The 25,865-nt window shown below is 41.1% G+C and overlaps 6 protein-coding genes across 6 annotated transcripts; 3 read left to right on the forward strand and 3 right to left on the reverse strand.

Annotated features, from left to right (window-relative positions):
* Positions 1-192: 192 nt before the first annotated feature.
* Positions 193-4,508, reverse strand: chrac1 (chromatin accessibility complex subunit 1). The gene is made up of 4 exons (XM_065470880.1): positions 4,408-4,508; positions 3,586-3,869; positions 3,339-3,465; positions 193-1,101 (listed from the first exon to the last, which is right to left on the reverse strand). The coding sequence occupies exons 2-4, from the start codon at positions 3,742-3,744 to the stop codon at positions 1,019-1,021; spliced, it is 369 nt and encodes a 122-aa protein (XP_065326952.1). The 5' UTR covers positions 3,745-3,869; positions 4,408-4,508; the 3' UTR covers positions 193-1,018.
* A 221-nt stretch (positions 4,509-4,729) lies between these two features.
* gatad1 (GATA zinc finger domain containing 1) lies at positions 4,730-6,984 on the forward strand. The gene is made up of 5 exons (XM_065470879.1): positions 4,730-4,926; positions 5,501-5,623; positions 5,706-5,765; positions 5,896-6,079; positions 6,166-6,984. Exons 1-5 carry the CDS (start codon positions 4,747-4,749, stop codon positions 6,354-6,356), a joined length of 738 nt encoding a protein of 245 aa, XP_065326951.1. The 5' UTR covers positions 4,730-4,746; the 3' UTR covers positions 6,357-6,984.
* A 553-nt stretch (positions 6,985-7,537) lies between these two features.
* On the forward strand, positions 7,538-14,466 carry LOC135932764 (protein naked cuticle homolog 2). Its single transcript, XM_065470380.1, has 10 exons — positions 7,538-7,562; positions 7,664-7,690; positions 7,804-7,874; positions 11,631-11,685; positions 11,928-12,034; positions 12,656-12,751; positions 12,841-12,976; positions 13,098-13,241; positions 13,391-13,838; positions 14,358-14,466. The coding sequence occupies exons 1-9, from the start codon at positions 7,538-7,540 to the stop codon at positions 13,810-13,812; spliced, it is 1,083 nt and encodes a 360-aa protein (XP_065326452.1). The 3' UTR covers positions 13,813-13,838; positions 14,358-14,466.
* lrrc14b (leucine rich repeat containing 14B) lies at positions 14,427-17,075 on the forward strand. The gene is made up of 3 exons (XM_065472094.1): positions 14,427-14,744; positions 14,868-15,496; positions 16,227-17,075. Exons 1-3 carry the CDS (start codon positions 14,469-14,471, stop codon positions 16,903-16,905), a joined length of 1,584 nt encoding a protein of 527 aa, XP_065328166.1. The 5' UTR covers positions 14,427-14,468; the 3' UTR covers positions 16,906-17,075.
* Positions 17,076-17,285: 210 nt separating this feature from the next.
* On the reverse strand, positions 17,286-19,762 carry LOC135933849 (cytochrome b-c1 complex subunit 7). The gene is made up of 4 exons (XM_065472095.1): positions 19,702-19,762; positions 18,644-18,712; positions 18,359-18,525; positions 17,286-17,493 (listed from the first exon to the last, which is right to left on the reverse strand). The coding sequence occupies exons 1-4, from the start codon at positions 19,718-19,720 to the stop codon at positions 17,416-17,418; spliced, it is 333 nt and encodes a 110-aa protein (XP_065328167.1). The 5' UTR covers positions 19,721-19,762; the 3' UTR covers positions 17,286-17,415.
* A 1,483-nt stretch (positions 19,763-21,245) lies between these two features.
* Positions 21,246-25,740, reverse strand: mterf3 (mitochondrial transcription termination factor 3). The gene is made up of 8 exons (XM_065472096.1): positions 25,651-25,740; positions 24,235-24,608; positions 23,987-24,139; positions 23,694-23,883; positions 22,129-22,276; positions 21,956-22,027; positions 21,710-21,871; positions 21,246-21,603 (listed from the first exon to the last, which is right to left on the reverse strand). The coding sequence occupies exons 2-8, from the start codon at positions 24,599-24,601 to the stop codon at positions 21,409-21,411; spliced, it is 1,287 nt and encodes a 428-aa protein (XP_065328168.1). The 5' UTR covers positions 24,602-24,608; positions 25,651-25,740; the 3' UTR covers positions 21,246-21,408.
* Positions 25,741-25,865: the final 125 nt, after the last annotated feature.

Raw genomic sequence — 25,865 nt, forward strand, 5'->3', positions numbered from 1 at the left:
GCTTCTTACCATGGCTCTATATTACCTGTTTGCAAAGGTATGAAGATTTCACGGTCACATTAAACCTCTAAACTGCAGGAAACACGAGGAGCTCAGAGGAGAGTAAGCGAGTGGTTTAACACACCAAATTCATAAACTGTGGTATTTTAAAAAAAAATAAAAACGTTCAGTGCAAAACGAGACAGCATGAATTTTTATTTTAATATCAAATCTAAACCACACATTTGTAAATACACAGAGGGCAATATGCCGTCTAAGCTGAAACACTTTAAATATTTACATCTGTTAGAGTCTGAGATTTTATTTTGAACTTCAGAGCATGTTCAGTTGTTTTGTAGTTTTTCAGTTCTAGTAAATTTCAAGTTCTTGACAGTCAAATCAAAACACAAATATATGGTTAACAGTAGCAACAGCACATCTGAGTTTGAGATCAATGTTTCACAGCACCTTTAAAATAATGTTTTCACCCATTTTTTTTTTAAGCCAACAGTAACACAGGGGCTAAGACATCTGCGCTCCAGCTGTGTGGGCTGGATTTCCATGTCTCGGCTTCTTACGTGGAACAAGTCTGTACTGGCCAGTTATGCAGAAACATTTCCGATAACACTGCACGCAAATCAAGCAGCCCAATTAAGTCAGTGCTACCCGGGAACCTCCATAAACAGTCTAAGTACACAAGCTTATATGCCAACTTGTTCTGAACTCCTGTTTGCATCATATATTAGTAATGACAGTACTTTAGCTCACACAAGATATATCTGTCAGTTTGCAGAAAAGGGTCGCTGAACTTCATTTACTGTTGGGGGGGTGTTGAAATTTGAGTCTTCACTTGATTTCACATTGATCCCGTGTGAGTTTGCTTTTAGTTCCACGTCCTCTAACTTTTTACAAAAGCCCTGAAGATGAACTCGAGAGTTCAAGTGTCTTTTACTGACGGTCACTTTGCTTTCGGCGACAGGCTGGAAGAGTAAATGCGATAACATCTGTCCAGATGGGAAATATGGATCATCCTCCTGTTTCAGTAATCAGCTCCTTCTTCTTCGTGCATTTGCTCCAAAGAGTTGAGGTAATCTCGAGCCAAGATCTTCTTAGGCAGAATATCTGTCCAGGAAAACAAAGCAAAAATTTTTTAAAAATGCATAGTTGAAGGAAAAGATTTCACTTTTTGTTGCTGGTCAGTGAGTGATATTAACTCAAGAGTATTAGGAAGACTCAAATGGTTTTAAACTTGGCTGTCAAAGAGTCGACACACTGCACAGCTGCACTAAAATCTACTTTCACATTAATGTTTAAGCTTCTGATATTTCACTTTTTATAGATTATAACAAACTGTTTACAAAATGTTTTTACAGAAAAGCCATTTTTAAAACCTTGACATAATCATATGTCCAGAAGACGCATGCTGAGCACAAGTGGCTCCACGGTGTAGTGGTTAACATGTTCGCCTTACAAAGCCTCGACAGAATGGGACACAATCCGGTGTACACCTAGTCTCTGCCCCCAGCCTGGATAAATGGCTAGAAGGAAAGCATCAGGAAGGGCAGCCAGTGTAATTCTGTGCCAAACCAAACATGCACGCTCTGGTGACCTGTCCCAAAACAATCGAGCAGCCAGAAGTACCGCAGATATCACAGGCAAAACGAGCAGCAACATGCCTGAGCATTTCCACCTTAAACCTCCTGAATCGCTGGATTCAGACAGCCCGACGTTCAAAAGTAACAAAGGAGTGAGTGTGAGCTGTCTGGATACAGACCCAAGAACACCACAGGAGATAAAATGAAGTTATGAGAGAGATAGAAGTCATATAGATGGTGTTTAAGGGTTAAAGCACTGCCTGAGAGACTTAGAAACAGTGCTACTTTAAATAATCCTTAAAGTAAAGCTGGCTAAACTAACTCATCCTTTCATGAAGGTTACAACTTTTGTTAAAACTGTTAAAATAAGTTTATGTTTTATGGAGATTTTAGAGCCTTTTTGTTTATACTACATTATACCAAGCAGTGTTTCTAATACTTATTCTTTTCTTAATCAGTTAATTTAATTATTTTTTTAAATTAATCGATTAATCTGGTCTTCTTGTGTTCAGCTGGTGGAGGTACTGTGAGCTGCTCCCTTATTTCCTAAGGGATAACCATAGCGGCTTGATCTGTTTGATTTGGTACAAATGTTTTATCAGATGCCGTTCCTGATGTACCCCTCCTGCTTATGCTTAATTTATGGAATCGTGTCCGTTTGTTGTGGTATTTGACCACAGAGATCCCACAGAAAAGGGCTGTCAACCAATGCTCGCTTTGCAAGGGTCACATGCTAACAGGCCGGAGCGGGAGAAGCATGAGGAAAAAAAAACATAAAAAAAATCAAAAATACAGAATAAAAAAGCACAGACAATGTCTGAAATTGACACTTTTGATTGCTTTTAACACCCAGTTTCTCTTTGGGTTTTTGTATGTTATAACTTCACTCTTTTCCACAGCCAGGTGACGGACCATCAACAGCACAAGAAAGAGCCACAGAACAGTTACATGACATGTTTTTGATGCATCTGACAGCAGATGCTCTCTGCAGGTAGACAGGTAGTTTGAAGCTGCCAGTGGACTGCAAATATACTACCTCAGCTCAACCATAGTTTGCCCTTTAGACTTCTGTGATGAATTTTTGTAGAGGTTACAGGGTGGCTGACACTGTTACCAGTCTTGATGCTTTTGTGGTGTTTTATGTGTTTATTATTTGAGGGTGATGTCCCAGTGTTTTATATGCAGTACCAGCTATGACAGAAATAATATTTTTCTCCTTTTTGTTGTGGCCAGTTATTTTCTTTCTTTTTGGAGACATACATATTTGTCCCTTACAATGGCCCTGAGAGGTGCACAAAACACAACAGAAGCTATTCAGGGGCGACAATAACGTGATGGAATAGCTGTTACATTTCCAGGGTGGCGTTTCTATGGTGTAGATTTGAAACAGAAGCCTAAATCCCGTGAAACTGCAAACACACGACCACAACTGAACCACAGTTTCCCATTTATCTACACTTGCTGATGCTGGGTTGTGTTACTACCTTAAAAACTCTAATAATCCAAAGTCTGATCAGTTATCATTATAGTAGTTCTTAGACTGTGTGTGAGGCCACTGCAGGTAGGTTCAGACATCGTGTGAAACAGGAAATTAATCGATTCAGACATTGTGCTGACTTTTATTCGGACGTTGTGTGAGTCAGTGCGTAGAGCAACGGGAGAGGTGTTAATTCACTGTTTCTAACAATCCGTGCAGTCTGAGGTATAATCTGTAACCAGCTGGTGCATCATAGGGCTGCCGAGGTGCCTGCAGGTGCTTCTTGCCTGTGAGAAAGTGGAAAGTCTCCGTCTCCTGAGCGGTGTTGGCCAGGTCGCTGTACGACAGGGTGTTTGTTTCCTTCCCTGAGCCGTTGTTGAAGGAGGATAGAGCCAGGTGTTGTACAAACAGCTCCTAAAACAATAACAACAGGAGACACACACAAACGCGCTGCTTCAGCTCACATGCCCTACACAAGCTAACGGTGCTAAAAGTGTTAGCAAATGAATGAGCTGCGGATGAGGTTTAGCTTACTGTAGCTTTGGTGGTGAGGAAAAGAGCGTCCTGGTTGATGCTGGAGACATCAGGGGAGCTCTTCATGATCAACCTCACCCTGGATATCGGTAGAGAGATCGGCTTTTTGCTGCCTGATGCTTGGTCGTCTTTGCCTGAGCTGTTTTGAGACATCTTCATAAGGACAGGGCGCGAGACAAGCGGAACTTCCAAGTATTGTTTTGAACTGTGACGCGGTTTGTTTCTTCTTCGTCTGACCAGATTAAAACCGTCTGGCGGACTCGACGCTGTAACATCGCCCCCTGCTGGAGAGGAGGCACTTTGGTTAAAAATGGTTTAGCTGGTTTTAGATAGATAGATAGATAGATAGATAGATAGATAGATAGATAGATAGATAGATAGATAGATAGATAGATAGATAGATAGAACACTTTAACTAAAACATTTATCTTTGTACACGGATGGATGGATAGATGGATAGAAATTACTTTGTTACAGCAGGATAATGAATATAAATAGTACAACTTACAATAAATAAACAGCAGTGCCACAGGTGCATAGTGAGGGCATTATACATCAATTACATATCATCATTTACATATAAAACAATGATTTCAAAAAAGCGGAAAAAGTAAAAGAAAAATTAAGTTAGTAAAAAGTGGAAAGGTAAGACTCATTTTGTGCAAGCGGGCAAATTAATAAATAATTTATACATTATACATCTAAGAAAAACAGCTAAACATATTACCTACTCATTGTGTTGTTTTAACCAATCGTAATTTATCACTACCACAACACGATTGGTTAAAATTAATCAACATCTTCGCACTCTCACAAGCTCACCTGCGTTGTGTCCTCCAGTCCAGTGGCGTCGCGTAATTTAGTCCTGTACCTAAATCTAAACCAAAGAAGAAGAACTGATGGCAGGCGCCAGCGCAGAAGAAGAATGGTGCCGCTAGTAGTGGCTATAAATGGGCTACAGATATAAACAATCCAGGTTCGTGATCAATTTGGCTGTTCTCATAAGTAACTCAACCTGTTTGTTTAAAGTCGAACTGCCCCAGAAGGAAGATTTCAGCCTCTCTGCCGGAGTCACAGCCACACAAGCGGAGCATCTTCATCCTATCACTGAGTTCTGTGTTGTTTCTTCGCCCGCCGGCGTCGTTTTAAGAAGCGGCCACGATGCCGCTGGGTTTGAAACCATGTTGCGCCGTTTGCAAGACTAATTCTTCTTCGATGTGGAAGAAAGGAAACCAGGGAGAGATCCTGTGTAACAGCTGCACGGGAAAGAGCGTCAGCGTCGGAGCGTCAGGACCCTCCCTGTCCTCTATCACTCAGCCCAGCAATGGCGGAGGGAAACAGGTCAGTGAAACCCAGTGTTTCTAGATTAGAGCCATGCCTGTTTGTGATGGTGCAAAGCCTCACGAGTTTGTCTTCAGGCGCGGTTCTTGCGCTTTTTTTCTAGACTGCTGGAACTGTTGCACACATTGCAGCTGCATCATTCACAGATAATCCTACAGGGAAGATATAATAGCGCTCCGGGAGACCACACTGAGCTGAATTAGGAAGGTTTTCCCATTTCAGTTTAAATAACGAGGATCACTGTCTGTGGGTGGTTTTCTGAAGTTATTAGAAGAGCACAGGTCTCATTTCGAGACTGTAGTCTTCACTGTTCATGTGTAAAACAGTTTAACAGAACAGTCTCTTATCAAGTGAAATCAAACTTGAAGGGTAAAACTATATGCCTTAAACATTACATTCAAATGCTTCACATTTTACTGAAATATTTTTCACATTAAGTGATTAATCAGTTAACAAACAAACAAACTGATAGTTGTTAGTACTGGTCTTAGTATTGTCTCATTGTTTATTTTTCATCATCTTCAACTGACAAGCTGCAGTCAATTGTCCGATCCCTTCTTGTGTTTGTCTATAGTCCAAGCAGGAGATCCACAGGAGGTCTGCACGTCTGAGAAGCACCAAGTACAAAGCTCCTGCATCGGAGAAAAAAGTCTCAACCAAAGGAAAAGGAAGACGACACATATTTAAACTCAAAAATGTAAGTTTGATCATGTAAATTTGATTTTTCTTCTTTCTTGTTGAGTTCATGCATTTGACCCTTGTGTGTGTCAACCTTTTAGCCAATCAAAGCACCAGAATCCGTAGCGACTATCATCACGTCAGAATCCATATTTTATAAGGTACGGTGTTTATTGTTGCAAAGCATGAGAAGCAATACTTTCACTTGAAACTGGTCTGATCTTTTTAAAGCATTAATTATATCACTGCTTTAATAAACCTTAATCCTTTCTCACTGTTGATATATCACAGGGTGTATACTACCAGATAGGAGACGTGATTAAGGTAACAGATGAAGAAGATGGGAAGCCTTACTACGCTCAGATTCGAGGCTTTGTGCAGGATCAGTACTGTGAAAAAAGTGCAGCACTGACGTGGCTCATCCCCACTCAAGCCAGCCCAAAGGACCAGTTCGATCCTGGCACCTATATTGTTGGTGAGCAGTTATTCTGGATCATGCAGTGCTCTAGTGGAATTTGTTCATTTAAGCTCTAAAAACCAAACAAACATGTTTTGCAATAGGTCCAGAGGAGGATCTGCCCAGAAAGATGGAGTATTTGGAGTTTGTGTGCCACGCCCCCTCTGAGTACTTCAAGTCTCGGAGCACCCCGTTCCCTACTATCCCAATACGACCAGAAAAAGGCTATCTTTGGACACACATAGGACCCACACCGGCCCACACTGTCAAAGAGTCTGTCAGTGCCAGCAGTTAGTGGGACTGTGATTAAAGACATGGACTCTGTTCTTAAAGAAATAAATGTACATTCACATGATGCTAGTGCAGGGGCAGCAGGTGCCGGCACATCAGCAGAGTATCTGCAGTGGTAGATGTTGCAGTCAGTGGAGGTTTAAATGTAAATAAGGTTTAAATGTAATTAACGCTGATATCTGGGAGGATTGTGTCATCTGTGAGGACACAGGACGGTCTGAAATGTGACATTTGTTTTTGTGACGCCTAGCAACAGGAGCGACGGGGTCTTTCAATGGCTAGTAACAGGAAGAAGCGTCACAAATGAAACACCCCCCGAATTACTTCAAACTTGGCACTGCCTCCAGTCCATACACCCGCCAAGTTTGAAGAACAGATGACGAATGCATACAGAGAGTCCTTCATTTATTAAGGAGATAATGATTTGGGGGTTTTCTGGTCATTACTTCACATTTGAAGGCGAGTTGTAAGTTGATGGTAAGGATGTGTCTTATTGCTTTGTGAACAAGTTATTCACAAGCTGTGATGCTGAAACGTATGGAAGCTTGTTTACACCACCTTTTTTTTTTTTTTTTTTCCAGTGGCAGAAACAAGTTTCCATAAAAATGTTACCTTTGTATTTGATAATAAACAAAAAGCTCTTTTCCATCACTGTTGCCTGTGATTTTTCTTTTGTTCCTTTAAAAAAAAAAAAAAAAACTGATATAAATGTTTAAAAAAACATTAACAGAGAGATCTGATTGGCTTTTGTTCCAGCATCCTGATTAAACAAATGTCACGTTCGATTTCTGTCAAAATGTTCCAGACTGCTGGTGTCTAAAGACTGCAATGAAGCCACATGTGTCAGTTAAGCTCATTGCAAAGTCTTTAAGTCGGTGGTTTTTTGTCCGTTTCTCAGTCGGATGGTGTTCAGAGTTGTTTAAACAATAAACACACTGTTACGTTGATTTACAGGCGTAAGGTTGGGTCACGTGTATCACAGATCTCTAACCAATCAAACCGAGTTTAACCGAAGCAGGAAGTGCGCGGCAGTCATCGCTCTCTCTGCCTGTGCACTCTTGGATAAACGTCTCGGTGAAACTTTGGAGTCGTCGGTGAAATTCCCAGTCCGCGAAAACTCTTCCTCATGTCTTGAGTTATTTTTCCTTTCTGTGCTGGACATGGTGAACATTTCTTGAAAACAGTATGGGCAAATTCCAGTCCAAACACGGTGAGAAGTTACATCTAGTTAGCTTCTTTTATTATTATTAGAAATGAAATACTTGAAATGTCTTATCACTAGCGCTCACTGTCATCTCATTATTTGGGCAGCTTCGAAGCCCAGGCAGAGTCCAGAAGGTAAGACAGAAAAGACACATGCTGTCATAGCTAATTTGTACATGAATTTATAATATTTTTTCTTTTCTTTTCTTTTTTTAAAAAAAATATGTGGTTGTTTTTATCCTCTGCAGGACGGAGTTTGGCTTCCAGTGTGCTGAGAGAGTCGCAGAGTAGCCACATATGCAGAAGAAAGCTGACAGAGGTAATGAGTTTTGTAATTGTTCTTATATTAATAACGAATTCGAGAGAAGCTAAACCTATAACTCGCTCATCTACGTTTCCTGTATCACTGCGCTTATCTGGTGCTGACAGAAAAGAGGTTAGACCTGAAGCTGGTGCAGTAATGCCCGGGTATATTCAGCTCCGGAAACCAGCCAGGTTTTACTAGTAATTTCGGTAATAATGTAGGATCTAAGGGCCCAAAAAGCAAAATCATATTTTGTGTAAGCTGCTTTCAACAAATAAATAAATGCACATGAGGCAACATTAAAGCCAAGTACATGTGTTCTTATGGTGCAGAAAAAACCGCACTGCCTCTTTAAACGCCTTTAACACAGCATCCAGGGCTTCATTTCAGTCGTGCCAGCTTGGGGACAAACTGCTCACATCTATCCAGGAGACATAAAAGATGTTTGGAAGGTGGTCGTTTATTTATTTCTCCACCCTTCCTCCTCCATCTCTATAAAGAGACTTCCAAGTCTGTGAAGTTCAGCACACCCACCCCCCTCCAGACAGCGAGGTCTTTATGCCCAACTTCACTGAGGGGGAAAAAGAGAAAAAAAAAATCCACATCTGGGACTGCTTTCCTGCCCCAGCCAGACGGGTGAGGGTGTGAGGTGGGGTGTTTGGGGCAGGAGTGGGTGAAGTGTGGTTGTTGCATTGCATAAATGGCATCAAGTGTAATAATGTTTTTTTAATTTGTTGCTTCTGAGACCACCTGATTAAAAACACTGATTTCATTTGTCTTACACACTTTAAGGACAGAAAATTCACTGATCCAGCTTTTCAAGTGTTTGATCTCTTAATATCTTTGGGCATAACTTGTTATTTTAAGTCCAATAAAGTCTGAAGCTCAGGACAATATTTGCACAGGGCTGCTGTAAGAAAAAAAAAGTTCTGGAAAGTTCTGCAGTTTGGAAAAAGATGTTGACTCTGCCAAGATGTTTAAAGGGCTGTGGTGGAGGTTCTGTGCTCTGAGCACTTCCTGCGATTACATTTTCCAACCTAATGTAGTTTTATCCCCCATGACACCACTGCTGTGAAGTGGTAATGTCAAAAACATCTCTTTTTCTAAAAGATGACTCTGTTTTTTGCATCTTTGTTAGAAAGTCTTCCCCTTAAAATCACATTTAAAACGTTTCCGTGTCACAGTTTTCGCAGAGGTGACAGATTAAAGACGGTTTTTAGAAGCTGGAACAGTTTAAAAAAGATTTTGTAGAGATAACTAAACAATGAAGTCTTTTATGTGCAACGTTCGATGTATCCAGTGAGGGGGGAGGGGGAAGGAGGGGGAAGCACCGTGGGTAAAAATTTAAAACACGCAGACTCATTAGATGAATGTTTACATACCTGTCAAGTACCACTGACACAGGCTCAGGTGTTGACAGGTTGACTCTCTAAAGAACGCACAAACCTGTTTCCTTTCCTATGATCTTCCGTCAAGTATGTGTGCAGAAAAGAGGCTGAATAATTACAGTTTTAAGTAAATGTTGGCATACTGAGCAGAAAAGGCGTGGCGAGTTTAACTTTGAAGTTCAAAGAAAACAATCCTGTCTAGATTTTTGTTTAGACAGAGAATCCAAACTTCTGTTCTTTTCAAAATAATGTGTTCAAAATGTGGATTTTGTGATTATATTTGGGTTAAAGTCCATCCCGCAAACCGATTATAGACCAAACAATCTGAGTTTGTTCACTTACATTCCTCAAATTGAATTCTACCAAATGTGAAGTTGTTTTAGTTGCTTAGCTAAATGTTCAAAATACCAGATTGATAGAAGCAGCTCAATGTGAACTATCGGTAAACATGTAAATATGCATTAGTATACAGTCATCTGATAAAGAGGGTTTACACAGGACTCTGTTCAGTTGTGCAGGAAAACTAAGTCCACACTTACTGCTTCCATAGGAATTATGCAGCAGCCGGAAGCTGCCAATTAAATGCATTTGATTAACTGATCAAGAGAGTTTGAGCACTAAAAACAGACGTTTGGCCGGTTTGCTGGTCTGGAGCATTCAGGTGTGTTTTAACACAATGCCAAGGAGGAAAAATGTCATCAGTGATCTTAAAGAAACTTAATTGTTGATGTCCATCCGTCTGGGAGGAGTTAAAAGGCCATTTCCAAACAGTTTAAGGTCATCATTCTACAGCTAATAGAAAACATTTAAGATAGCTGTCAATCTTCCCAGGAGTGGATGCCTCAGCATATTCACCCTAAAGTCAGACTGTTCAGTGCTCAGAGAAAAGCCCAAAAAACTTAGTTAGCATGTTAAATGTTACAGCTCATGACAGTACAATTAGAAAAAGACTGGCTTGTCTGGAAGTGTTTCCAGGAGAAATGCTCTTCTTTGTAAAAAGGCTGCACAACTTAGGTTTGCAAAGTTGAACCTCAAAAAACTGCAAGACTTCTGGAAAAGTGTCCTTTGGACGGATGAGACCAGAGTGGAGATGTTTGAACATAAAGCACAGCACAGCATCACATTTGGAGAATGCATATCAAACACCTCACACCAACTTTCAAGCACGGTGGTGGAGGGGGGATGGTTTGGGCTTGTTTTGCAGCCACAGGACTGACTTTGCAGTCATTGAGTTAACCCTGAATTCCTCAGAATACCAAAGTATTCTAGATTCAAATGTGAGGCCACATGTCTGAGAGGTAAAGCTCGGCCAAAACTACAACGATCCCCAAAACATCAGCAAACAGAAAGGCTGAAAAAAAAAAAAAATCGAGGTCATGCATAAGACCCTCAATGAACTGAAGCAATGCTGTAAAGAAGAGTTGGCCAAAATTCCTCCATAACAATGTGAGAGACCACTGAAGTGGTTCTACAGGCTATTAAGTGTGCACCTAGTTGTTCACAGACCTGCATAGATGTGCATCAGCTACACATTAGTGAAATGAACTCAAGCTGCTCATTGAAATCAGGATGGGCCCATGGACTGACGGGTGATGCCGCCTTCTTTCATCAAAGCTTCACAGCAGGCAGAGCTTGGCAGGATACGCTGGGTGTGTTTCCTGCATTTGAACACGAATGCGGGTGTGCAGACGTGCCCACAAATTATCACTCCCTGTGTTGCTCAACTGCATCTGCTGAAGCATCAGTGTGACATGGGTGAGGGACATGTTGGCAGATAAGAGGCTTTTTGTTCCCGTCTTCTTTTGTTTTGCACTGGAAGACTGAAGCAGAAAAAGATTCATTTTCTTAAAGTATTATTTATTCGATATTTTTCAAGTAACAGAAATTGATCCTTGATCCTTTCATCAACCCTGTCTGCTGTAGGATTTGAAAATATGTGTAAATTCATATAAGTATATAATGGATTTAAAGTAAGCTGACTTATAACAGTCAACACATATACAGTGTGTCTAAACCTAAACCTGAAGTGCAAAGAGGTCCAGCCAAGACTCAGGATTTAAGTGAGCATTTTCATCTTTGTGTATTTATGCAAGAAAGCATACGAAAAGATGTCAACCATTCAAAAACATGCGGGTAAACCGGCTTTTTTCTTCCTCGCAGTGCTGTATGTTTGTGTGTTTAAACGTGTGCAAAGTAAGCCAAAAGTATTCATACCACTTCTTTGTGTTTTGTGGTTCAAAAAAGGAAAAATGCACAGATTATTCAACATTGCTCACATCTGGAGATCCATCTTCACACTCACGGGACAAGAAAATCACTTAATTGCTTCCTCCCGCTCTTAAATGTGTCCTCTGATAATTTACACTCTTGACTCTTTCCACAGAACTTGTATGTGGAATTGAGGAAAAGCACTTCTGATCATAACTGCGACATGAAGGGTGAGTGGGCGATCACACGTCATCCTGTTCCCTGTCTAAGGTCTTTAAAGGTTTAATTGTTTAGTGAATGTCATCGGGTTTTATCCACTTAAACGAAACAATGGAAATAGTTCATATGAGACTAAGACAGAGCTTAACATGTGTAATCAGAAAGATACAAGATAGACCGCAATAATTTTAAGTACCCGTAAACTGTGAGTCTGTTAAAAAAGAGAATTATGGTGCATTTTTGTGCTGTTTAGTGGTTCAGCCACCAGAAGAAGAGAAGACGCCCGATAAAGGGACCAATTTTCACTTCAAATGCAAGAAGGAAACAAAGAGGAGGAGCAGCCGTGCTGCTGTGAGTGAGGTAACTGGTAACCTCGTTATTTGATATTCAAATAACGTTATAATATAGTATAATTGTAGAAAATGGTGTGTACTCAGATTTTGGTTTTACAAGACTGGTGGGGTTGGGTGGAGTTTTCTGGTAAAACGTGATGAGACGACTCCTTCTGACTGTGAAGAAGTCACTCAGAAAAAGCTGCATAAACACCCATTTTTAAATATGTATTCTTGAAATGGACTAAACAAACCTGATAAAACATGCTATCTTATCAGGTTGGTACCAGGCTGTTATGGAGGATTTTGCTATTTTAAAGGGCCTGTAACGTTCTCACTGGCCACTTTTTTTTTGTGCCATTTAAGTGCTTATATTTATTGAGACAATCACATGGGAGCAACTCATGTGATTGTTTGAGAGAGATGGGTATTTCAGCACTTGTTGAATCTGTGCCATTAAGAGTTAAAGCAGCTCTGAAAGCAAAAGGGAGTGTAATAGTAAGGTGTACCTAATAATAATAATAATAAAATCTCTTATGAGTGTAAAGTTACAGTACATATACATATAATAAGCAAATACACATATTACTGTAAATGATAAACTATGGCATCAGTATTATTCTGACAGCATGTTCGCATGTGAACACAGGGCATGGAGGGTAACGTGCTGCCTGGAGACGACTCTCAGCAGGAGTGGACCTTCACACTGTACAATTTTGACAACACAGACGAGGTCACGAAAGAGGTAAGAGAAAGGGTTTTTTTGTTTTTGCTGCTGACATATTTCAGATGTAAAATGTTTCTGTATGCAGTGTATATATCTGTGTTCTACAGGACATGTCCAGCCTGATGCACTCCGTGTTTGAGGTTTTAGAGACATCGGTGAAGCAGCCTTGCAGTGGCACTAGGCCCCTCAGGATCAAGCTAGCTGTAACTTCCTCACATTTTCCAAGCAAGAGCTCAAACACAGGTACGTGTTATTGTGATTTTTAGGATTCAAGGACGCAAAACTAAACAGTTCATGACAGTCAAGATTTTAATAAGCCTCTAAACTGTCAGCAATGCCAACATCCTGCACTCACTGAAAACAGATGCAGAGCAGGAGCAGAGTGGATCTCAGGAGGCCGGACGTCCAATGAGAAGGCTCTTCTGTGTGTATGAAAACAAAGAGCGCAGAAAGCACTACCAGGATCTAGCTGGCATTGAAAATTATGCCTCCAAGTTTGACAATCCAGGTATCATAAAAGCTCAATTAATTCTGGGTGTGTGTGTGTGTGTGTGTGTGTGTGTGTGTGTGTGTGTGTGTGTGTGTGTGTGTGTGTGTGTGTGTGTGTGTGTCCTTTGTAAAATACACTTAAGGGTTTTTGTCTTCTGTTTTCTTTAGACTCACCTCCTCTTCAGCACCATCTAGTGGTGCACTGTGAGAACTCTGTGCATTCTGAGTCACCTCAAGACCTCCGTGTTGTTCACTCCATGAGAAGCAGATCCATGTGTGATAGGACCAGAGCTGAGAGAAAGTCCTGCAGGCTGCATGGTCGGCACCCTGCTTCGTGGTGCCATCCTACCCAGACTCTCCTTCGAGCCTCCCAGAGCCTCCCGCGTCGCTCCCATAGCAGGAAGCTTCACTCCACGGTACAACATTCTGCCTCGCCCCGTACACACGCTGGCTTCCAGTCACAGCCAGGACAAGACAGGGAGACGTTTTACAGCCTTCAGCCCTCCTGTGGTGTCCCGCTGGCCCAGAGACATGAGCACCATCACTTCCATGAGCATCATCACCATCATCACCACTACCACCCATCATAACCTCATGTGATACACATATAAGACAGGTAAGAGCAGCTTAGTAATATTTTAGCTTAGTCTTCACCTTATTTGTCTTTTCTCATCAGTGCCCCAATACAGATATTATAATGTCAAATGTGAGACACATGCATGCAATAAAGTTGTTTAGACTGTTATTATTTATATGAGGATGGATCTGTTAGTACAGGGGAGTGACCACAGTATCTCCCCTGACAAAAATCCTCAGTTGCACAACAATGCCCTGCAAGCATGCACCTCTATGTTGTACAAAGTAGTTTGGTTGGAAAAGAATAGCAGATACATAAAATGAAGTACATGATAGCAAAATAGTCAAAACTGTGTTAAGCGCCAAACATTTGGTGTGCTGTGAGGAGGAAAGTGAAGCTTCTCGTGAGCATTCAGATGTTGTTCCTGCTAATCTGTCTGGCAAAAGTTGCAAATAGAAACCATGTCCAGCGAAGGACGTGAGACAGCTGTTGCTATTTATAACCTCAACCCTCTTACCTACCACGCGACCACTCTGTGCCTCTCTCCTGCCTCACCAGAGCAAAACACCCAGAGAGACAGCAACAGAAGATACCAACGGAACAGCAGCTACAAAAGAGACAAGACGCTGAATCAAATACATACCAACACACACAAAAAAAACTAAAGACATGAAGTCCCTGCGATTCCTTGCTGCTGAGGGCTTCATTCAGGCTGGTGCGAGAGCTCTGGAAAACCTCACCTGTGTGTCTTTTAACCTCTACCCGCTTCTCTTCAAGGCCTGCTACCTCCACGAGCAGGCTGAGGTGCTGCATGCTTTGGTCCAGATGTGGCCTCTTCCTGAACTCAACCTACAAAGACTTCTGGGAAAGACAGCCGACTGTCAGTTAGACCTCACATCTCGCACCTGCCGGCTTTGTCTGGAAGCAATTCTCACCGGCCTAAAGGTACCAAACCACCCACCTTGAATGTACCCCTAATCATTTTCATTTCAGTTGCATTTCTGTTGTCATTGCCTTAAAGCACTCATGAATAGTCACCTTTAATGTAATATTCTCTTATTTTCTTAGGATTATGTGCTGTCTCCCCCGAGAACATATGCCAAGAGCCTTCACACGGTGGACCTGACTGCCCTTAAGGACACTGAGCATCAGGCCTGCCCTTGTAAATCCACCCTGGGTCGATGGGCAAGAACCCAGCTCCTGACAAAACTGTGCTACGAGACCATGGTGGCCATGCAAGATAAGGACGTGTCCCAATCTGCCTTTGAAACATCTGTTGACGTCCGTCTGAACGGCTTCGTCACAGGCCGCAACTACGAGCTGGTAGCTCAGGCCTTCCTGCTCCTCCGTTACTGTCCCCTGAAGCTTCGCTTTGTTAGTTTTAGGGCGGATTCTCTCACTCTCAAGCAGCTGTTCTATGTTCTTCGACTAGCAGAGCCAGAGTCCATCACAAAGCTGGAGGTGGTGCACAATATTCCTCTAGAGGCCTCACACCTGGAGGTGCTGCTGTCCAGGGTGGAATTCCCCAAATTACAGTCTCTGACCCTGCCAGCCAGCGCCCTGGATGTCAGGAGGCTCGGCTCTGACGACGAGGATCTGCTGGCCACCATTGGCAACCTGCTGGCACGGCTGAGCAGCCTCACTGAGCTCTATGTTGGTTTTTCTACTCTCACTGGACACCTACGGAGACTGCTAAAGTGAGTACAAGCACAGACAGGGAGCAATAAAGAGACAGACAACAAGGTGCCCTAATTTTGTCTATTCTTGTAATGCATGCTGATTGTAGACCCGATCAGCAACAACATCAAGAGCTTTAACACAGCTCAAAATACCCACCTTTAACCTTTGTCACTTGTACAACAGTGGAAGGTATTCTGTTGTTAAAATTGCTGATGTGGTGCCAGTGTGAGGACAGGTGGCTGCAGGACAAAGACCCGCTGGGTATTCTTCACCTTCAAATGGAAATAGAACAGGAGCGAGTATGCACAGTATAATTTAAGCCAGCTAGATTTTGTAATGTAAAATGTTTTGATGCTCAACAAACAAGGAATAGATGAGCAAAAGCTTGCAGCACATTGTTCATAAAATTAACAAATAAGTGAGCAAAGACTTTGACAAAAGATTGAATTTGCGTTTACAAAGATGTACAGATGGGTGACCAACCAACATAATGAAAAACATTTTCATACTGATGAAGTGGATCTCTGTCCTATGTACTTCACTGATTTAACGTAACACTTCCGTCTAAGGAAAACGTGCCAGCCTGTAGCCTATAAGAGCCATGAGTGTTCTCTTTTATCCTTTGTTACCTGTTAGCTGTACCTTTTTAAGCATTTCCTGTACCGCTCCTGTTTGACTACAAATTTCTACCTCTATCAGCATTTCATACCAGAGTCATTTTTATTCTCCCTTGTTTCCTTCTCACAGTCCTCTCAACACACCTCTACTATGCTTGGAGTTGGCCAACTGCTGCCTGAACCGTGTGGACATGACCTACCTGGCCAACAGTCTCCACAGTGAGACCCTGGTTCACCTTGACATCAGTGGACACGACCTCTTTGACTCGTTCTCCACCCCTGTACACAAATTGCTTAGCAGGAGTTCGGGAACTCTGGCGAGATTGGCTCTCGAGGAGTGCAACATAAAGGACGAGCACATGGACGCCTTCACTAATGCTCTGGCTTGCTGTCAGCAACTGGAGGAGCTCAGACTTATGGGAAACCCTCTGACCTCTGTTGCCCTGCTTAGGTTATTCTCCACTCTATCTGTAGGGTTTCCCAAGTTAAGGTACATAGAGGCACCTGTGCCCCGTGAATGTTACGCAGATGATGTCACGTATCCTCTGGACGATTCGGTCTTGCTGCGTTACAACAGGGAGCTGTTTCAGGAGATCAGGATCCAGCTGATGGCCGTCCTGGAAAGAGCAGGTAGAGATGGGGTGGAAGTGTGCACCCCCATCATGGGAGCCTACGATCCAGACATCAATGAAACCAGTAATGAGCTGGGGGTGTCCATGTTGAAATCTTTTAACGCCGTCATCGGCACTTTTATAGGTACGATAACCGATGTGAACAACAGGAGATCCCAGACTTGGAAAGATGATTGATTTTTACTGTGACTAGTCCTGAGCTCAAAGTCTGCTGCTTCATTCAAGCCCAACACTGTGAAAATGGATCCAGTAAACCAGATTTAACTATAGTTAAGACAGGAATTATGTTAGTGTCAACAAATGCTAACTGTTTTCTTCCAGGACTTAATTATATAAACTAAACAGATGTGCAGTGCAGATAGCTACTATATTGGTTATTGGTGAGATGTTTTATTAGCTGTATACACAGTGCATGTTGTTTTTATTTATATATTCTTGTTTAAATGCTGTAACTATATTTATAAGCAGCCCAACACTGAAACATGTGACAGATCCTTCTATAGTAATTCTGAAACTGTAATTTGTCATATCAATATATCAAATAAATGACAGACATGTTTCAAAATGTACATTTCTTTAATGAGCACTGTGTTATATATGTAGATTACATTTCATGTTAAATATTACACCAGGGGACGACCACGAACCAACCGAAGACTAAGATTAACAGCTGTGAACTGGAATGGCCTATTTCTTCATCCATTCCTCTTTTTCTTTTCTCTCACGGATCACCTCCTCCAGGTATGGAGTCAGATAGTGGACATCCTGCAGGAAAAACACAAGGCACAATACATGACATCAGTAATCAGCAGAGGCTAAAAATCCCACCCTAAACTAAGATAATAAAAAAAAAATCTCCAAAAACCTTTGTGATAGTTCTGTTTACTTATATCTTTCTTTTCCACATTTTGACTAAAATTTCATATCTTACACTGAGAATTCACTTAGGACTCATCAGCAGCTATATTCCAGCTGACTGATAAGAGATGAAATCAATCCTAGAGAGGGTTCTGCACCAACAACATCCTTATGATTACAGTAGTCACTAGCAAACTGTTGCCAGTAGTTTGCATGGAAGACACAATTTGTCTGTGAACATTTGCAAACTATTCAATTGGTAGTGAGAAAAGTGTGATACATACCAGGAAAGGAGAATGAAGTAAAGGCTGTGGCTTTTGAAATGTATTGGTTGCACAACTTTTATCTAGTTATAAGTTTGCAGACAAGTTGGCATCCTAAGTGCAAACTACTAGCAACAAAGCAGCACTGCACAACACTTTGCAACCACCTTCAGGCTATGGACTCCCAACACCCTCCAGAACCCAGTCGCCAACCAGTTACAAAATATATACTTGTCCCTAGCAACCAGTGGCTACCAGTTTCAAACCAAGTGCCAAGACCACTCACAACCAATCAGGGGATCACGTTTTCCCCAAACAAACAGCGGCTGCCAAACATGTGCTGACAAATCTTTAGGGCTGCGTGACTTAAGCCTCAGTGGAAAACTCAAAAAATAAGCACGTCCAATGAAATGACCAACAGTAAGATACTACATCTATCCATGTTAACATTAACACTACATTTTGCACTGCACTGAAAATGCTAATTTAGTCTGTTTGTGTGAAAGCACCTCTTCGAATTTCGTCCACTGGTTTTTAGGAAGAATCTGCTGCTTCATAGAGAGATCCAGGGCCCTCTTGACCCTGAACATCCTGTCGTTGTACACATTCTCTGGAAGCCTCCTGAGGGCCTCTTTCACATCCAGGTCCTCGTGGATCGTGTCATCGCGCATTAAACCTGCAACAGAAAACCCACAAGCTCAAGACAATCCTGTCTTCATTAGCAAGCTTCGAAACTGGCAACATTTTTAGCTAATGAACTCTGATCATCTTAAATTATTATATTCTGGCCTTACCAAGTTTGTTGAAGCCGCACATGTTGTAATACCATTTACGAAAGCCAACCAGGAGCCTTCCTGTTGCAGCTGTAAAGAAATAGAAAAAAAAATCATGAGAAAGAGACAGAAACAGACAGGATCAGTGAGGATGGAAAAAAAGAAGGAGAACAGTGTTCTAGCCACTTAGTATACATATTTAAGTCAGTCAAGTTTAGTTATGAAGCACATTACAATACAAAATAAGAAAATTAAAATTGTATAAATAGATAGGTTTAAATAAAATTAAGCCTGTACAGGTGACCCTTAATCTTCTTTTTAAAGGTATCAGTAGTGTCACAGATCTAGGGAACCTCAATCTCAAAAGCAGTCTCCTATCTCTAACCTGGACCAAAGTACCACCAACAATCACTGATCACCTGATCAGAGACCTAGTAGTTAAACATGGCTGTCTTAGTTAACAAATACAGGGAGAAATCTATCTTGTCATATTTTATTTATCTTACTGAGCTATTTTAGTACGAGCTGCTGTAACAGTGATTTCCCAACATAAAGTATATGTAATCTTATAAGAGGCAATTAGTCAAATGTGCTGTATGAGTATCAGACAACAGCCATTCAACTACGACCACTCAGATGTCATTGTGAGACAGACGTAACTATTCACTAAAGAAAACATACTTTAACCTCCATTAGTAAGGAGCTAACGCCAGTTTGGTTGATTTCTTAAATTTAAGTCCAAACGACGGCTGAGCTCTACATCAGTCATTTAGTAAAACAAGCTTTTTATTATTGCGCAGCAGGATGGAGGTCTTTGTTTAATACCAATTATCTTATTTTACCGGCATTGGAGAGCGCTAAGCTAACGCTAGCTGACCAGCACCCGTTAGCATCAGCTAGCACGGGGACACTAGAGGACACAGACGAGTCAAAGGCACCGGAAGGCCTAATTATACTGACAAAGTAAACATAACGACCTGCTGTGAGCAACAGAATAAAACAGATCTGACCACAGGTTAAAAACGAGAGGACTAAAGAGCATAACCTGGAAATATGAAAAAGGATAGGGGTTCATTTACCTGGTGCCCTCGTCGCCATGTTTATCGCTGAGAAGGAACGCGGTGAGTTGTGGGTAAAGATGCGTTCAAAAGCAACTTTATCTGACGTCACGCTGTCGTAAGGTCCGACGTTCACGGACAGCGGAAATTTTGTTTATAACTGTGTAAATACACTTTAAATCAGTATAAACACTGAATAAATACAGTAAAAATATAGTATAAATACATTATAAATCGGGATAATACAGTATACATAATATAAAACAGTATAAATACTGTATCAATACAGCACAAAGCATTTTATAAATACAGTATAAATAGTTATCAATGCAGTATAAATATCCTCCTGAGAAGTGAGGAAAAAAAGTATCTTACAGTTTTTTGTCCACTACAAAAAACTGGACATAATGAACAGGCTGGGTCTCAGGAAGATAAAGTGTAAATCAGTGTAACTACTGTATAAATAATGCCTGATGTTCCCTGTGAGGAACCTCCATCTGAAACTCCATTAATGTCTGAGCCAGCTGTATCTGTTTACAATAATACATAAAAGTCTGAGGACCTTAAAATTACGAAGAAGAAGAAGAAAGAAAAGGGCTTCTTCCCAAAACTCAAAACTCTGTGCAGTTTCTGTGTCAGACCCAGAGAAACTGACTGACTTTGAGAATCCCATCTGTCTGTTCTCACTCTACAAAATGAAATTTAAAAGAAATATCAATATTTCTGGATGAGTCTGCATCTATGATTAAAGAATATTTTTCTTCAGATGTTTACAAGTCTCTTAGGATTTTAAAATAACTCCACAAATCCAGTAAGTGTTGTTAACATAAAATATTGTTATTTTTAAGAGAATACTGTTTACAACAGCGGTATCAGAAACTGGTAAATTTTTAAAAAAGGGTTCCCAAAAATTATTAACATTGCTCCACATCTTTGTTTTGTAAGGATCCAGATAGAAGTTTGCATATACCAGGACCTCAGTGTTTATGAGTATTCCTGAGGAATTAAAAATATTAATAAAAGGAGCTGATCAGAACCACAAATTAAAATTTTAAAATTAAAAGGAAGTTTGCATGATGTTTGCCTAGTGCTCAAATCCACAGAGGTCAATTAAGGAATAGAGTTGTACTTATCCAACATCTAAAAAAAAAACAAAAAACAAAACCCAAAAACAAACTATTATGATTTTATAAATGAATGGATGACAAAAATACCTTTTTAGATTAAAAATGTCCTTATAACTTCAAAGTTTCATTCAGTAATGGTTGCTCATTCTAAAGCATGTGTGAAATAGTTTATTATTTCATCCAAAGTTAAAACTGTGGACATCAGCAATTGAATCTTTCACAATCAAGCTTTTCAAATGAGAAAAGGAAAACCCATTTAGGTAACTGCAGATTTCCCATGTGGGTTTTCGGTACCCGACCAGAAAAATATTGGATGTAACTTACATAATTTAAATAGCTGCATGACTGTATGATGTAATTGTTGCGGCTGAAAGAGCAAAAACTGCTTGCATGAATGGGTGTGAATGGGTGAATGAGGCAAGTTGTGTTGCGAGTGCTCAAATAGAGTAGAAAAGCGCTATATAAGAACCAGTCCATTTACTTTAAACATTACTATTTAATACATCATTATATTTACAAAACAGTACATTTCAAGCTCTTTTGATGCTCCATGTTTATATTTTAATGTTGGCACATAACTGATGTGGCTGTTGGTGAAAAATCAAAGTGTCTTTTGGAATAAATAAAAATCTTCCAGTGTGGCCAAAGCCAACTCAGTGCAAAACGTCTCATCTGGCAAAGACACCAAGCGGTCAAGGGAGATGTAGTTGGGCAGGGTTGGATCATACTGAGCTTTTCCGAGATACTCGAGGAACAGGTGGCGCTCTCTGAGGCGCAAATACTTGGAATTGAGGACCTGGAAAAAGATGTCAGATACTGGAGTTAGAATTCCTCAAAACAGCCAAAGAAAATCAGTTCGTAGTACTTTAAAACTTGAAAATATGAGCGCAAGAGAGACCTACCTGTGGGAACTTGGTGATAAGGTGGTGGGGTACTTTCATGGTGTTGTGGATGAAGTCAAATATCTCTGTCAGCTTCCTTTTATTGGCAGTCAGAAGTTTGGGGACAGCGAGAACCATGTGCTGGATCTCGTTTCTCTTAAAGCCAAGCTCTATTTCACACACCTGTAGAGTAAATCAACAAAATCTACTGAGAACAACACATCTAAAACTGACAAGTTCTAATAATTCCTCCTGTTTTTTCTGTACCTTTAAGTTTTCTTTAACGGGCTCCAAACTGCCACACAGTAACCTGGGAAGACGAGCTACAATATTCCGTGTCTGGGGAGAAATGCAAAACAACCTATAAGCTGTAATAACACACTATAACAAAGGTATAATAGCACGGCTCATGTCTTATATCTCCTATCATAGCTGCATACATTGTTAGCACTGAGGCTAAGTTGCTGCTGATAAAAACCCAATCTGTTGTCCAGCCTGTTCACGCTGAAGTTGAGCAGATAAGGAGCTCTGGACACCATGGACGCAACCGTCTCTGAACTGAAGTTCTTTGACTTGAAGTAGTTCACCCTTCACAAATGATATATGAGAGAGAGAGAGAGAGAGAGAGAGAGAGAGAGAGAGAGAGAGAGAGAGAGAGAGAGAGAGAGAGAGAGAGAGAGAGAGAGAGAGAGAGAGAGAGAGAGAGAGAGAGAGAGAGAGAGAGAGAGATAACACTCATAGTGTCATAACAGTAACACAACACATGAACACAAATAGCTCTTTTCCAGCAGTACCTACTCGACTCAACTCAATTTCAGAAGTTTTCCATTACAATCAAGTACCACCTAATGTGCGTGGGGTCATTATAGCAACACGGCTGAAAGTCCATTGACATCACATATCGTTTCACTTCAGATCGCTTGGAACCCCGGCCAAGAAGGTACAAAAGTATATGAAGCTTATGCGTAAGTTCAATAAGGAAGACCTATGGCCTCACATCTGTCCACTCCCAGGTGCTGCCGGATAAATCTAAACTGTTTGTGTCATCACTGGTCTAGTCCAATCACCTTCTTCCGGCCTTCTCCAGGCCAATCAGCATTTACGCTGCTTGCTTTAAATCTCACTGCCCATCCGTTTTTCTTCTTCCCAGATGTCATAGCACAACCCACCTGTTCCCCATCTCCAGCTGTCATCATTCAAGCTCCATTCAAGCCACCTTCCTCTCCATCACCAGCATTTAGGCTCTGGGGGGGGGGGGGGGGGGGGGGGGGGTGTCCTGCTATTCTCTTTCACGGGTTCCGTCCTATTCTGACCCCTTGAACCTGCATTGCCAAAGCTCACTGGATAACCTCCATTATGTAAAAATGGCAAAACATTATCTTGGTTTTCACTTTGAGCAAGCTCCAGGGAGGTAAATCTAACAAATAAGCAGATGGTGAGGGCCAATAATTTTAGTGTGGCCAAAAAACTCCATAGTTCCAGCTGTTTTCACTGAACGTCCTCCATCAGCCACCTTAAGACAACACAGCTAAACCTCACACTGACAGCCTGTTTCTGGTTTACTAATTCATGTGGACAATGTCCTGAACATTAAAAACAACAATGAGCATCCTCATCATCATGCTCCTGACCTTCGGGCTTTCATACTATGCAGACAAGGTCTCATTACAAGTGACGAGCCTCATTATGGGTCAGTATGACACAAAGGTTGTTGTCTGCTCTTTGTTCAAGTCTGAGGTTAAACTGTTAAAAAACAGGTGCTCAAAATGGGACATTACATGAGCAAAAAAACCCAAAACAACAACAACAAAAAAAACCATTTCCAGTGCCCTTAAAGTGGTCCAGATGTACAAGAGAAGATGACTTTTACAGGGAGATCAGGCAAAATCAAAATCAGATAAGATTTTTAAATTTCATGGGTGTGACTTAATCACATCAGACACATTTATGTTACAATAAAGAACCTCGACATGTAAAGCTTTTCATTAAGATGCCTTCGAGCTACCTGGCTTGTAGGTTTTCCAAACTCTCAGTGAGAATGAAGGGGTTGTGTGAGATAATATAGCCGAAGCGAGAGTCCTCCACGCCGATGTCTTTGAGAAACAGTAACCGCGGGGTCACATCTGTGTTGAAGTTGAGCCTCAGCAGCATGGAGCCTACATTAGGCCTTTGTTCCAGCTTCCACAAGTTCACCCCTGCAATGAGAAGGGGTGGGTGAATGATTAGAAATAATAACATTTGGGTTCAGATTTTGAAGATGAGGTTTTACTGTGATTCCAAAGTGGTTATTTTGATTACCTAGTTGTACCAACTTGCTAAGCGTCTCAGACTTATCGACATAATCTCTAAGAGTGGTGGAGACTGGAGGGATGGCAGAGGGAACAGATATACTGATGGCCTCTTCATCACTGATCTCTTCTAAAGCTGAAGGCTGAGCCACAGGATCCAAATCTGCTTGATAAAGAAATTAAAGATGAGCAAATTCCAACGTGATACAAAAAACCCTTTAAATTAATGAACAATCACAGCAACAAACTACTACCTACCTAATGATATATCATTATTTTCAGTAGTTAGTGCAGCATCTCTGGTTGGTAACAGTGAGGTCTTGTGTGCTGTAGTATTAGTTCTTGACAGCTCTTGTGTATTCGTGCCTTCCTTTGCCTCAGTTGTCAGATATTTAGCTGCTGAGTCACTGTAGAAGCAAATCTGTTGTTTCCACCTCAGTCTTGTCAGTGTTGTTGCGGTTGTGTGATTCCCCCTGATCGATAATCCACTAATGACTTTTGTTGGTACTCTTGTTACCTTAATCCGCTGCTGAACCCGAGTGTAATACTGCCAGGTACTGCTCACTGTCTTAGAGTAATGAGGACCCGTGCCTCTTAGACACAGCTGTGCACAAGTAGAGGCCATGGTTATTCTGTAAGAAATGAACATGACATATTTAAGAGGCATACCATGCAACATACAGTAGTGGGAAAAGGTCTTCAGTCAATTGTCATTCCTTTATATTTTACTTTCAAGTATCCAGACTTTCTTGTAATTTTTTAAGTGGTCTTGAGCAACAGCTCTCCAGGCTTTCTGAAGGTCTTTCACATTTTTTTCTTTGGACATTGGCTGCTTTTTCACCAATTTTAAGCCCAGTTGTTTTTATCTAGCCTTCAGAGAAATGTTTTTATTTCCCTCATTTTAACACGGACAAACAAATCCTTCCACCATAAAAAGGCAGATGACTTAAGGGAACCAGTGTTGTGTCTACACATATTAGACAAGGACCAATTTTAAATGTATCTTTAGGAACTTTGTAACTAGCAGCCTGTCACAAAATACGTCACTTGTTTCCATTTCTTTAGTTGAAAAATACAGAGGGTAACACAGTTTTACAAGCACAAATTTGTATTTTTATACCAACAAGGTGATTCCCAAAGAGCTATTAGCTGAAGACCTGGTATGTCTCAGCATGGTTTGCAGTATGCCCTCACAAAAAAATCTGAGGAAACTGGACAAGTGGTGGACAAAAGAAGAAGTGACAGTCCTTAAGGACCTGTTATGTCACTAAAAAAATTGCCAATTGCAAAAGTGCTTGGGTGCAGTCCTCTAAAATCGCAACTGGCACTGAGCATCGGTCAAATGTTGATTGGCTGACAAGTGGGCCAGAACTGGGAAGGGATCAACAGTGGAGTTCACCACTGTCACGGATAGCCCTGCTCATCGTGATGGTGTGTTTTTCAAAAAGGAAAAGATGAAATGCTCGTGTCATTCATATTTACAAAAACCTTAAGTCATTAATATATACTTTCCCCCGGATTAGCTAGCTATGCAGACAGCTCGGTTAATGATTTGCTGGCCTACGAGAGGCTAGCTGGACACGGTTACATCGTTGTATGCTAGCAGAATAATAATTCTTTAAATCCAGTTTAAATCCAGCGTCAGTACATAGACCTTTCCGTTGTCTTACTCACTGTTTATGAATCAAAGCATTTTCTTCACCGTCCTGCAATGTCAAGTATTTTCACGTGCGCGCTAACGGAAGTGCTCCACGTAAACGTCACTTTATGGGAAGTGCCACAACGGCGTGTTTTCACGCATACCTGATGTCGTTTTTATACTTAGCAGATAAAAAGTGTCATACATGCAAAATTAAAAACATAACATAACATTACTACAGTTAAAAAAA

Source organism: Pelmatolapia mariae, linkage group LG22 (assembly GCF_036321145.2).
Source record: "Pelmatolapia mariae isolate MD_Pm_ZW linkage group LG22, Pm_UMD_F_2, whole genome shotgun sequence".
Lineage (NCBI taxonomy): Eukaryota > Metazoa > Chordata > Actinopteri > Cichliformes > Cichlidae > Pelmatolapia > Pelmatolapia mariae.

Coding starts and splice junctions, on each gene's coding strand:
- LOC135932764 (XM_065470380.1), top strand. CDS start 7,538: ATGGGCAAATTCCAGTCCAAACACG. Junction 7,875..11,630: donor GCAGAAGAAAGCTGACAGAG/GTAATGAGTTTT, acceptor CTCTTTCCACAG/AACTTGTATGTGGAATTGAG. Junction 12,977..13,097: donor AAGCAAGAGCTCAAACACAG/GTACGTGTTATT, acceptor CACTGAAAACAG/ATGCAGAGCAGGAGCAGAGT.
- chrac1 (XM_065470880.1), bottom strand. CDS start 3,744: ATGAAGATGTCTCAAAACAGCTCAGGCAAAGACGACCAAGCATCAGGC. Junction 3,466..3,585: donor TCCTCACCACCAAAGCTACA/GTAAGCTAAACC, acceptor TTATTGTTTTAG/GAGCTGTTTGTACAACACCT. Junction 1,102..3,338: donor GACTTTCCACTTTCTCACAG/GCAAGAAGCACC, acceptor TTTCCTGGACAG/ATATTCTGCCTAAGAAGATC.
- lrrc14b (XM_065472094.1), top strand. CDS start 14,469: ATGAAGTCCCTGCGATTCCTTGCTGCTGAGGGCTTCATTCAGGCTGGT. Junction 14,745..14,867: donor CAATTCTCACCGGCCTAAAG/GTACCAAACCAC, acceptor TTATTTTCTTAG/GATTATGTGCTGTCTCCCCC. Junction 15,497..16,226: donor CACCTACGGAGACTGCTAAA/GTGAGTACAAGC, acceptor TCCTTCTCACAG/TCCTCTCAACACACCTCTAC.
- LOC135933849 (XM_065472095.1), bottom strand. Junction 18,526..18,643: donor GTGCGGCTTCAACAAACTTG/GTAAGGCCAGAA, acceptor TTTCTGTTGCAG/GTTTAATGCGCGATGACACG. Junction 17,494..18,358: donor AGTGGACGAAATTCGAAGAG/GTGCTTTCACAC, acceptor TTTTTCCTGCAG/GATGTCCACTATCTGACTCC.
- gatad1 (XM_065470879.1), top strand. CDS start 4,747: ATGCCGCTGGGTTTGAAACCATGTTGCGCCGTTTGCAAGACTAATTCT. Junction 4,927..5,500: donor GCAATGGCGGAGGGAAACAG/GTCAGTGAAACC, acceptor GTTTGTCTATAG/TCCAAGCAGGAGATCCACAG. Junction 5,766..5,895: donor CAGAATCCATATTTTATAAG/GTACGGTGTTTA, acceptor GATATATCACAG/GGTGTATACTACCAGATAGG.
- mterf3 (XM_065472096.1), bottom strand. CDS start 24,601: ATGGCCTCTACTTGTGCACAGCTGTGTCTAAGAGGCACGGGTCCTCAT. Junction 23,884..23,986: donor TAGCAAGTTGGTACAACTAG/GTAATCAAAATA, acceptor TTCTCATTGCAG/GGGTGAACTTGTGGAAGCTG. Junction 22,277..23,693: donor TTGGAAAACCTACAAGCCAG/GTAGCTCGAAGG, acceptor TCATTTGTGAAG/GGTGAACTACTTCAAGTCAA.